Source organism: Octodon degus, unplaced genomic scaffold (genome assembly GCF_000260255.1).
Source record: "Octodon degus isolate 3935 unplaced genomic scaffold, OctDeg1.0 scaffold00090, whole genome shotgun sequence".
Lineage (NCBI taxonomy): Eukaryota > Metazoa > Chordata > Mammalia > Rodentia > Octodontidae > Octodon > Octodon degus.
The window spans coordinates 5,451,306-5,463,898 of NW_004524666.1; the positions used below are offsets into that span (position 1 = coordinate 5,451,306).

General features: G+C 34.6%; 1 protein-coding gene across 4 annotated transcripts in view; it reads right to left on the reverse strand.

Moving 5' to 3' along the window:
- Atg5 (autophagy related 5) overlaps positions 1-12,593 on the reverse strand; it is a 180,210-nt gene that overhangs the window by 134,468 nt on the left and 33,149 nt on the right. For 2 of the 4 annotated variants that reach the window (XM_023722336.1, XM_023722337.1), the window contains 2 exons: positions 12,189-12,296; positions 6,175-6,302 (listed from right to left, as the gene is read on the reverse strand). The exons of 1 other annotated variant lie outside the window; for it this stretch is intronic. In XM_023722336.1, coding sequence (XP_023578104.1) covers positions 6,175-6,233 — 59 coding nt within the window. In that variant the 5' untranslated portion in view covers positions 6,234-6,302; positions 12,189-12,296. The remainder of the gene's footprint in view (positions 1-6,174; positions 6,303-12,188; positions 12,297-12,593) is intronic. One more of the 4 variants, XM_004637464.2, reaches the window with a different exon arrangement.

The following is a 12,593-nucleotide window of genomic DNA, read 5'->3' on the forward strand; positions in this document are numbered from 1 at the left end:
TCAAAAGAGAACCCAGCCAGCTAACAACTTAGTCTAGTGTTTCATGCATATATCAACTCCTGAAGATGAAATAATCATTATGTACTCCAATTTGCACTATTTCTTAGCCCACAGCAGGATGACTAGGGTGTTGGGGTGACAAGAGAGGGGGTGTCATTGTATCAGAAGTGTTAGGTTTATTTTCAAATTTTCTTCTTTCTTTTCCTTCTTCACATTATTCTAGTCTATGAAATTTACCTCTCAAAGTGAATATATCATGCTTTTTTGTTTCATTTGTCCACTCATATTGTTTATATAAATATATAAATGTTTGCAATAATGAATATGCTTTTATATAGAGAATTTGTTCTAAAGATCCGCAGTCAGATAGCTATCTGGTCTTCTAAATGAGCATTAAAAAGATTAATTCCAGTACTCAAACTATTGCTTCAGCCCATTTCACTAAAATGTTACATTAGTGATTCACACACACACCAAATTACATCTTACTGAATGAGGATGTAACTATAATTATAAACTCAAGTAATTAAAAGATTACAATTTGCCTTAACTCTATACATGGCAAAAAAACAGCTTCATTTTTGAGAAAAAGTACAAAATCACCAAGAAAAATCATGAACAAGATGCTATGCAGGGTCTATTTCAGAAGTCTAATTTATAGAATAACAAAGTTCTAAAAATTCAAAATGACAGGAAAAGACAAAAGTTGGAAAATGAGAATAATCTATACAGTATTTATGATTAAAATGTTAGTCATCAACTTTCCTAAAAGAAAATATATATTTTCACTAAAGTGTTTTTCTACAATTATATATTTGTTTGTTTGTTTACTTTGAGGGATGGTGCCACTGACTGAACTCAAGACCCTGCTTGCCATGCAGGTGTTTATGCCACTGAGCTATAGTCCTAGCTAAAATTTACTTTTGAAAATGTAAAATGTCACTATTAAGTCTAAGATCAACAACACCAATATTTGTCTTGTTTTTCAATTCAAAAAAGCAATTCTGACTCCTTCCTTGCTGAATGCATCCTGAAAATATATTAGTTTACATAAAGTAAATCTTTTCATTAGGGATACTTGTATTATCTTTTGCAAAAAGATAAACTTTCTATAATACTTTCCTCAATGTGTAAGATCGAAACCATTATAAGGGTTTACTAACAAAATACTTTTGAGAAAAATCCAAGAAAAGCTCTATTAAAATAATTATGAAAATAACAATTATAATTAAGAATACTTAAAATTCTAGGAAAAATAAACTTTATTCCTTAAAATATAATGTTAAGAGCACCCTCTGCTGACCAATCAAATCAATTTAAAATTCTAAATTCATATACTTTAAATTAGATCAACAATCTATATTTTCCATGTAATTTTTTAAGTGTTTGCCTAGGAACTACAAGGTCTTGGGTTTTTCCTGGGATGAATGGATGGAAGAAAGAGACAGACAGGGAGAGAGAAGGAGAGGGAGAGGGAGAGGGAGAGAGGGAGAGACAAAGGGAAAGGAGAGAGGGAAGAAGAGAGACAGAAGAGTAGGAGGAGAGGAGAGATGAGAGAAAAGAGATAGAAGGACAAAGGAAGCAAGAAGGGGAGGGGAAGGGAGTTGAGGGGAGGGGAGGGGAGATGATACAAAGAACTATATGGATAAAGTTCTAATATAATAAGATAAAACCTTCTTGGCTGCTCTACAAATCAACAATCCATTTACATAGTATCCATTATTCTTATTTTTCTATTCTTATTTGACAAGCTAACATAAGCAATTACAGAATTAAACAAAAAATAATGGTAAAAAAAAAAATTTCAAAAAAATGCCAGCAGTTATGATAGAAAGAGCTCTGAACTAAAACTCTCCAAACCTGGCTTCTACAATTCTTCGGCCTTCCCTTTGTCAAGAAAAACAAGGGGAAACACTATAAAATGAAGCGTTGTATGATTCTGGAATGGAAAATAAAGCAAATTTACATTTAAACAAAGCTGGTCATGGTGGCACATGCCTATAGTCCCAGCTATTCAGGAAACTAAGACAGGAGGGCCCCTTGAGTTCATGAGTTAGAAACAACCCTGGATGCTCAATCATCCCACAAAGTTGCTTACACAAGTATAACAGTAAGTATGAAGGACTACAATCTTGACAGTGGTGAACAGAGCAATGTGTGCACTTAACCTATGCTGTAGTCTAAAAATTTTACATTTATTAACTCATTTAACTCTTAAAAGGAACTGATAGAATGAGTTAAAAGCCACTATCATCATATTTTACTGACAGAAAAACTGAGATAGAGAAAGGTCAAATATACTGACCAAGATTATATACAGCTATTAAGTGATAAAGCTGTGGTTTGAAATCTTGGTTCCTGGCTCCAGAGTTAGCATCTTTAACCATTACCTTACACAGTAGCCATATGACGAATATACTGTAAGTACACACAGTATTGAGGTAGCAGAAAAACAGAAATAATCACTTTTGGCTAAAACAATAATGAAAGAGCTGATACTTGAGCTAGAAGTTATAAATAAGAGAATGGAAAGAATACATGAGTATATTGGCTAAGAACTTTTACTATAAATACACTGAATTTTGTCAACTTTCAATGAATCAACTATAGGTGGAATATGAATTACAGGTGAACATCATTTATTTGAAAAGCCTGGGACCAGAAGTATTTCAGAGCAAATTTTTTTTATATATATTTATATTTTATTTATGGAAATGGGGTTTTGCTATGTAGTTCGGGCTGGCCTTGTGTTCACTTTCTGTAGTTCCCAGGCTGGTCTTGAACTTGTAATGATCCTCCTGTCTCAACCTCCCAAGCTCAGGGATTACAGGGGTTCTGGGTGCACACAGGCATGGCATATGGGGCCAGGGATCAAGCTTGAGACCTTGTGCTTACCAGATAGCAGATAGGTGCTTATGCCTTTAAAGTATTTTCCTATATCCAGTTATTTATTTTTGTTACCAGGGACAAAACTCAGGACCTTGGACTTGCCAGGCAAGCACTTGCACTGCCCTGCCCCAGAGTGAATTTTAGAAATTTTGCTTAATACATTAGGACATTAGACTTGGGATCCAAGTCTATCACAAAGTTCACTTATTATTTCATATACACCTTGCATATATAATATGTGGGGAACTGTATATATTCATCTTTAGTGAGTCTGCTTTATATGTGCATTTGTGGTGCTGGGGTGGACCCCATCGTGAATGATGAGCACACACTCTGCCATTAAATGAGAGCCCAGCCCCACGACACCTGCATTTCTATGACTACACGTACAAGGTCAGGATGAACTTTCACTATATATCATGTCGATGCTCAAAAACTAATAGACTTTGGAGCATTTCTTCAGATTAGGGATGCTCAATATCAATTTTTTTTTTCTCTTCTAGCTATAATTCATTGTTTTTTATGTTTTTGTTTTACTGTAGAGATTCAACACTGCAACTGACCTATATTCCCAAATTCTTTTTTAAAATTTTATTTTAAAAGTCTTATTAAGCTATGCAGCCTGACCTCAAACTTGCAATCCTCCTGCTTCCACCTCCTGAGTAGTTGAACAGGTACACAGTTCAAGTTGGATCCTACATTCCTGACCGTTGAGGTCTTACATACCTTCAATACAACCTACTTATTCATGCTATGTAATTAATTTTATTCACTGTTGAATTCAAGTTATCAATATTTTATTGTAGACTGTTGTACAATACATTCATGAGACACCGTATTTTATTTATACTGTCTTGCTTTATATTTAATATAATAATGGCCTTAAAAATGACTTGGGAGGTGTTCTGTCCCCTTGAATTTTCTAGAAGACTGTGAAAATGATAATTCCTTTTAATGTTTGATAAAGATTTCCAGTAAAATTATTTCAGCTGGGACTTTTAATCTCCACAACCATAAAACCTCCACCTTTTAATTACAAATTCAAAGCCAGGCTGGGTAGCACATATCTGTAATCCCAGTAGTTGGGTGAGGCAGGAGGATCAGGAGTTCAAGGCCAGACCAACTACCTCAGTGACTTCAAGGTCAGTCAACCATGTAACAAGATCCTATCTCAAAAAGACAAAACTTTGTTGAAACTGTACTTTCGATTTGATTCGAAACTGTCTCACTGCTATATGTTTATCAATAAGACTTTGAAAAGAAAAAAAAAAAAAGACAAAACTTAACAAATTCAAATTTTTTATGTATAGACCATAAAGACATTGATTTAACAATCATTTATTTTCCAGTTAAACTGAAGTTGTCCACATTTTCCAAAGTTTTTCTCTCAATTGAAGGCAGTTTTGGCACTGCCTTGGAAAATTTGGCAACAATAGTTATTATCATACCTTGGGAAGTATACAAGTAAGGTGGGTAGAGGCTAGGGCAGCAGCTAAACATCCTACAATGTAAAGGACAGCCCCCACAATGACAATGTATTATCCAATTCAAAAATATCAAAAGGCCAGGGATTTGGCACATTGGACAGTGCCTGCCTGGCATGCACAAGGTCCTAAATTCAACTGTTGGTACAAAAAAGGCAACAATGACTCTGTTAAGAAATCCTGCTTTATAATGATAAAACTGAAAAACAATGTTGTTACACAAATTCTTATTGTCTATAGTACATACAAAGTAATAAATTCAAAAGTCTAACCATAATATAGGTGGAGCTGTCAAGTACCACAGAAAGACAAACTACTGCTATCCTTCCCCATCCTGACTTTGCCTCTAGTCTCCTGATTGTTGCTCCTTTTATACATATTTAAAACCACCCTCTCATTCTAAAACCTCCAATTCTTCTGAAACAAAAAGAAACAGAAAACTGCTTTACCTTCACTACCTGAAGTCTAGAAGTATCCAAGTCATAATAAGTCTCATATATGAGCATGAAGCTGTTACATATGGATTTAACAATGTTGTAAGACAATTTATCAACCCTTCCCAGAACTACCTTAAAAGATGAGAGACAACCCATAAACATCAACCTATATATTTCTAAGCCAATACCAAGTCTTTTTTTTTTTTTTTTGCGGAACCAGGGATTGAATGCAGGCCCTTGCGCTTGCCACTTATTCTAGTGAGCTATCTCCCTGGCCCCCCAAATCTATTTCAAGATTTCATCAGTAGAGGTAAGCTCCAAAGTTTACTCTTTGCTAATTAGTCCTAACTAGATTGATATAAACTGAACTTATTAAATACTTAACCAGCTTCCTTTCATTTGTCCTCCATTTTAATATTCTAAGATTGAGAGCAAGTCCATCTTTAATCCATTTCTATTTTTCAAATTTCATCTAAATCTTAGTCTTACCACATATCTTACCACCTACATTCCAATATCCCTTGAAATATGTTTTTCATATTCTTCTCACTATGATTTCCCTAGTTTCATTAAATTCTTTTGGAAGTACATTGAATAAAACTTCCAATAACAGAGGAAGTACAAAAAAGCATCTATATGTAGGTAAGTCCAAATTTACGATTTTCAAAATCTTTCTTAAAAATGATAAAATATCAAAATTATTTTTTAACATGAAGAAGAAATTAGAAACAGCGGTGCAAACCTATAATTGCAGCTACTTAAAAGACTGAGGCAAGAGGCTCACAAGTTCCAGGCCAGCTGGGGCAACTTATGTCTTAAAGTAGAATAAAAAAGACAAGGGACATGTCTCTGTGGTAGAGCATTTGCCTAAATATGCCTGAAGCCTTGGGTTTAATCCCCAGTACTAAAACAAAACAAAACAAGAAATCAATATATTTTAAATGCTTTAAACCAAATATCAGTGGTCAACTAAAGTGGCAATTAATTTGAATGAGGTCACTTTAACCATGTGCATTAAAGCAGGTTATAAATATTCTGAATAAGAAAAAAAAACTGACAGTTGTCACAGATGACTTGTTTATATAGTTTTAAATATAAGTGGAAAAAAAACCTATGACCAAATAATACTTTAACATACAAAAATCTATTCCTGAAAATAAGCAAAACTGACAAGTCATCCATTCAGCCAAATTAGAGGCAGAAATATTTTCAACAAAATAGTCTAATAATGGTTTAAACTTCACTTAAGCACTAAACTAATGATTTCTTTCTTTACAGAACCTTTTTATGATTGTTTCAGGGCACTCTACCTACTTAAAGCTAGTATATACTTAATGCTTAATAATGGAGAAAAATTCACTCACCATTTCAGTGGTGTGCCTTCATATTCAAACCATATCTCACTAATGTCTTCTTGTCTCATAACCTTCTGAAAGTGCTTTTTCACTTTGTCAGTTACCAACGTCAAATAACTTACTCTTGGCAAAAGCAACTGAAATGAAAATTCGTAAAACCATATTTATTTACTAGTTATTTTTTCAAAAAAAAAAATTAAATAGGTTTTTAATCTTAATGAGAAACAGCCACATTCTTTACATTATTTTGAGTATCCCACACAAAATCAAATGCTTTTAAATAGAAAAATCAAAGTATTCATACTTAAGATGTCTGAATATTTTTATGCAGTCATTTTAAATACAGCTTATTGTATATATGCCTAAGATAACTGATACAAATCTAAATCTTTCTGGAACACTTTACATAAAAGTATGATATAATTAGACGTCATACTATTTAGGATACTTAACAATTCTGTGAAATTTAACTTAAAAATTAAAATGATTCACTTGTGCTGATTAAACTTTTCTAAGAAGATAACTAATTCCGTTCTAATATATACCTTAGTTTATCAACCAGAATCTCACAATTGGCCTACCATGTTTGGAGTCTCTGAAAGAATGCTGTGCTGGACAAAGCCTCTCCTAGAATATTATGAAGGAAGCCTGTCTTCTTCTCTCAGTAACAGAATCCAGAGAGAAAACAAGAGGGTTTTCCAAAACTGGTTATGATTTATGAACCCAAAAGTAGATAAAATGAGGAAAAATTCATGTTTCTCCTCCTTTGCAGCAGAAATCATTTCTTGCTTTCCTAACCTCTTCTTTCTTTCACTGATAAAACTGTTTTGTTATATACCAACGCCCCCCCATGTTTGAGGGTTTTTTTTTTTTTTAAACATATTTAGTACAAGGTCTACAGGGTCTCACTAGGTAGATCAAACTTGTAGTGATTCTCCTATTTTCAGCCTCCCAAGCTCTGGGATTACAGGTGCACACCACCACGCCCAGCCCAGTTTCAACTGCCATCTCAGCGTGCCCAGGGGGTAAAGCTGGCACAGCTTGTAGTGCAGGGGATCAAAACCCCTGGCCAGCCCATGAGTCCGACTATCATGCTCACTACTCCAGGTGATGTCTTTTGATTACTAAAGTCATGAGAACACCCAGGTTAGTAAATACATACCCCCCAAAAAAGTATTCTGATGGATAAAACTGATATTTAGTCACAGAAACCCATGACAAAGAGATCCCAATTAGGAGACCATGACTACGGGACATAGATGCATAGGAGGGAGATAGCTGCCATATTCCTTTTTTTTTTTTTTTAATAAATAAGAAACTTATTAGTGAACAAAAGGAATGAAATGAATAGGTATTAAAAAAAACCACTAATTAAGCTGAAGTAACTTCCTAAAATCATATGTTATTACATAAATGCCAGGAAAAGATTCATTGGAGTCTTTCAGAAATGACAGAAAAAAGACAGGCATGGTGGTATATGCTTGTAATTCTAGCACTTGCTGAGGCAGGAGAATTGCAAGTTAGAACCAGCCTTGGAACTTAGCAAACCTGTCTTAAATTTTTAAAATACTAGTAATAATAATAATGAGTGGAGATGTATATCACTGTGAAGGTCCTGGATTGAAATTCCAGTACACCAAAAAAAGAATCAATATGGATGACATATCAAGTGTACAAGAAATCAAAATGGCATAATTAAATTAATTAATTTAATTAAATTTATTTTATTAGTTTAACAAGGTCCATATTAGTACATCGAGAATGTCAATCTAAAATGACCAGGGAGATGGCTCAGTAGAATAAGTGCTTCCCTGGCAAGCACAAGGGCCTGAGTTCAATCCCCAGTTCTAGGAAAAAAAAAAAATGAAAAAAACAAGGAATAGAGGGATTTGTTCTAATAGTGTTTGTAAATAGGATATCATTTCTGCATCTTATACAACAAACAACCACTAAGAAGGCAGTATGCAATGTGTTAATTATTGGAACTGTCCTACCAATTTGATTTGAAAAATAAAATAAAATGACCATGGGGCATTATACAGTAACAATTTATTTCTTAGAGAATAATATTAACCAATGGAGATGAAAAAAGACAAAGAGTATGGATATCAGTTCTTGATTGTGGAAAGTGTCATACTATATAGCTAGCACTCACACTCAGGAGGTTAAGGCAGGAGGACTGTTGCAAGTCAAGGCCATTTTGGGTTACAAAGTAAGTTGAAAGTTAGCCTCACCTATGTAATAAGACCCTGTCTCAAAAAAAATGTAACCTCAAAAAATAAATAAATTTCAAAAATTAAAAAAAAAAATGTAACCTCTACTGCCAATGAATCAGATATTTTTCATCTGTTAATGTTTCATTTTCACTGTCCAAAATACAAAATAGTGTGTGCTAGACAGAAGGGACATATTATTTTCTGAATGATTTTGAAGCCAAATATTAAGCGTGGCAGAGCCAAAATGATAATTTAAAAAGAATATCCATGAAGCAGAACCCACGGTGAAATGTAGTTGTATTCTTCTGTTTGAAATTGGACAGTGGCAGTAAATAACTAACATAAATATTCACAGTAACACTAAAAATTAAATTTAAGACTTAAGAATGACTATACTATTGAAAATATGGTATACTTACCCAGGAAATTACATAACTAAAAATGAAAACAGTGAAATGACATCATCCTGATTTTTGTCTCTAGACTATATTATTCACTTTTTCTTAGTTGTGTTACATTGGCTTGAAATTCTTTATAAATGTGGTAAAATAAGGTAGGCAAAGTGGTATATGCCTATAATGCTAGCACTCAAAAGGCTAATGCAGGAGGATCACAAGTTCAAAGCCAGTCACTTGAGCTAAATAGCAAGAAAAAAACCATATACATGCATATAAAATATAGTAAAATACCTCTAGCATAACCATTTCTAAGTGCTTAGTTCAGTAGCATAAATTATATTCACACTGCTATACAGCTATCACCACTCTCCAACACCAGAACTTTTACGTCATCCCAAAGGAAAACTTGGTACCCATTAGATAATTCTCCAAGCCAGATATAGCAGTGCACGCCTATAATCCCAGCACCCTGGGAGGAAGAAGCTGGAAGATCAAGAAGCCAAGTCAAGTTTGAGTAATTTAGTGAGACCCTGAGCCAAAACTAAAAGAAAGAAAGAAAGAAAGAAAGAAAGAAAGAAAGAAAGAAAGAAAGAAAGAAAGAAAGAAGAAAGAAAGAAAGACAGACAGACAGACAGACAGACAGACAGACAGACTAGGTACTGAGTCAATTCCAATACAAACACAAAATAAGTAACTCCCCAGTCTTCCCTTCCCCTAGGTCCTGGTAAACCACCATTCTATTTTCTGTCTATAAATTCACCTACTTCAGGTACCATACTTCATGAAAGCAGAACCATACAATATTTGTACTTTTGTGCCTGGTTTATTTCACCTAGCAAGTCTTCCAAGTTCCTTTAATATGGAAAGGAATGTTTGTAATTATTGCAAATCTTATTATTCCCATGCAATCTTATTATTCTTCAGTTTATGACAGGAATATAGTACTCCTAAAAGGAATATAGGCTTTTTACAGTGGTATGTAATACATATATTTCTGGTAAAGGTATCTGTAATATTATTTCTTTATGCTAAGTTCTATTCCACCCAACAATTTTCAGTTATAAAACCAGAGGCTCAGCTGGGCATGATAGTGCAGGCCTGCAATAAGAGCATTATGGGAGGCTAAGGCAAGAGGTCCACAGTGGAACTGAGGCCAGCCTGGGTTATACAGCAAGACCCTCTCTCAAACCCCCTGACTTCCCACCAAAACACTAAACATTTATCTACAACAAACACAGAATTAAAATATATCTGAACTCTATTTCACTCTAATGTATAAGGCAACATAGACAAAATGAATCTTCCTCATGGAGCAGACAGAAAGACATTTTAGAAAGAAAGAAAGAAAGAATGAACGAACAAGAGATGAAGATAGGAAGATTATACTATAGATTCTTACTATATTAAAGAAGGTCACACAATAAGAAGCAAAGGAATTTACCCTACCTAGGGACTTGGGAGAATATGACAGCAAATATATTTTAAGTCAAGAATAAACAACAAATGCAAATAAATCAAAATAGGAATATGGTTGTATGGGGATGTGTAAAAGTAGGGGATACTCATGCCCATTCCAGGCAGAGGATGACACAAGGCAAAAGGCTGGAGTGCATGGAGACAGACCAAGACTAGAACATTTGAGTGAACTATAACAAGTTAAATTCAATGGAAATGTACAGTTGCAACAGAATAATAATGAAGGGGTTAAACTATACAGAACTTTGTACAGTACACTAAGGATTCCCAAGATGACAAAGAAATCATTAAAGGCTTTAGAGCAAACAGATGACAAGATCAGATAGTATTTTGAAAAGAGCACTCCAAATACAGATAGAAAATGAAGACTAAAAGGAAAACTATCTACTGCTAAGTAATCCATTAGTTTTTAAATGTTGGTGTGAAGTTGCAGTTGTAGAGATGAAAAACATTATATAAGTCTGGAGACAATGAGATGCAAAATCAACTGGATTAAGTTACCAACTCCATGTAAGGAAGAACTGGAGAAGTATGAATAAGTCCCAGCTTTATGGTAAAAGTAATTAATGAGATGAATGACAGAGCTTCTTGCCAAAACAGGACAAGAATAATGGCAGATGACCAGATTTGTTGGCAGTAAAGATAAGTTCAGTTTTCAAATACATTTATGCTGAGTTCCTTCAAGACATCTAAATGAGTATCCATAACAACTGAACAAGTTGGAGAGTCTAGATGCAGAACCTTGAAAAACACAAAAGTATTCAAGAGCTTCAGAGAGGAACACATTATGAAAAGTATGAAGGTAAAACCTTCAAACAAATGCCAACACTAAAGGACAAAGAAAGTGGACAGAACTAGCAAGAGACCACAGAAAGCCAGAGAGGCAGAAGAAACACCAGAAATATGGCACACTGCAGAAAAGAAGTACTGCAAGATAGAGAAAACAATCAACAATACCAAAAAAAATTGTTATTAGTGGCTCTGGTATGAACAGTTTTGCTAAATAGTTTGAAAATACAATTTGTATTAACTAAGTGGTAGGAAACAGGACGGTAGTATAAACAACCTTTTCAAATCTGGTTGGGAAGGCAAAGCAAGAAGTTGAGAGAGACAGGATTACAAAAGATTGTTGTCGGGAATAGAAAGGCTTACGATCATTGAATACTGTGATGGAGTCAGTGGATAAGAAGTTCAAAGAGATAAAGCAGAGGTAGGAGACTGTAAGAACAACATTAGTTTCCTGAGAAAGTAGAGGATGGGACCCAGAACATACAACAATACATATACTATTTGGCCTTATCTAGGGGAATAAGCACCTCCTTCTACATGGTTAACAGGAAGAAAGGAAAAATAAGTGCACATGAGTACTGACAGGCTTTGTAGAGGATTTGGTGGCCGAGAGTTAAAGAACACCCTATCACAGGAAGTGATGTCACCTGCTAAGTGTAATAGACGAGGTCAAGGATCAGAGAAATAGTCACAGAAGAGCAGAGTCAGCTAAGAAAAAAACCTGCTCAGTAATGTTAACACTCCAGGAGATGGAGAACATCTGTCTATCTGTGATTTCCTCTTATAACAAATATGTTTTTATAATGAGTAACCTAAATGAAAGGTAACAGTTTAAATAAACACAATAGAAATAATAAAATCTGAATTATCTGGTTTCTAACAATTTCCTTCCTAAAATTCCCTGAAAAATAATACACAATTTTCAATTTCTTTCCTAAAATTCCCTGAAAAATAATACACAATTTTCAACGACATATATACAGGAAGAAGGATGACAGCAGTAAGAAAACAAAATTCTAAAATAATAAGGAATAAATTATATGATCAAAAAATATGGTGAACACTTTTTAACAACTATTACAGTAAAAGACACTGTCATTCTTATTAATGCCCCTCAAAAAACTTCCCCCAATTTCAAACATACTTATCCCATCATTGTTGACTAAGCAACAATGAAATTGCTCTTTCATAAGCTTCTTTAGTTGTACTGTCATGGCTGCTTCAATGTCTTGAATCAATTCAAGCCGTTTATCTTTCATGGTCATTTTAAGGAGAAAAGCCAGAAATCACAGAGGGTAGTATGGTGGATGAGAACATACCATATATTTTCATAAGACTGCATTTCTACTGGTGAGACTCAGCAGCGACATTCACTGTATTTTTATCACGCTTCATAAAAACACAAAAAGAGACCCAGTCCTAGCCCAGGTCCAGTGAGTGTGTGGAGAGCTTCCTGCTACCCTGGGCCAGCGGGACCAGTCCCAGCCCAGGCGCAGCGTGGGCCGGACCCTCTCCCACCCCCTCGGGCCACCCCCCACCACTCCGCCAT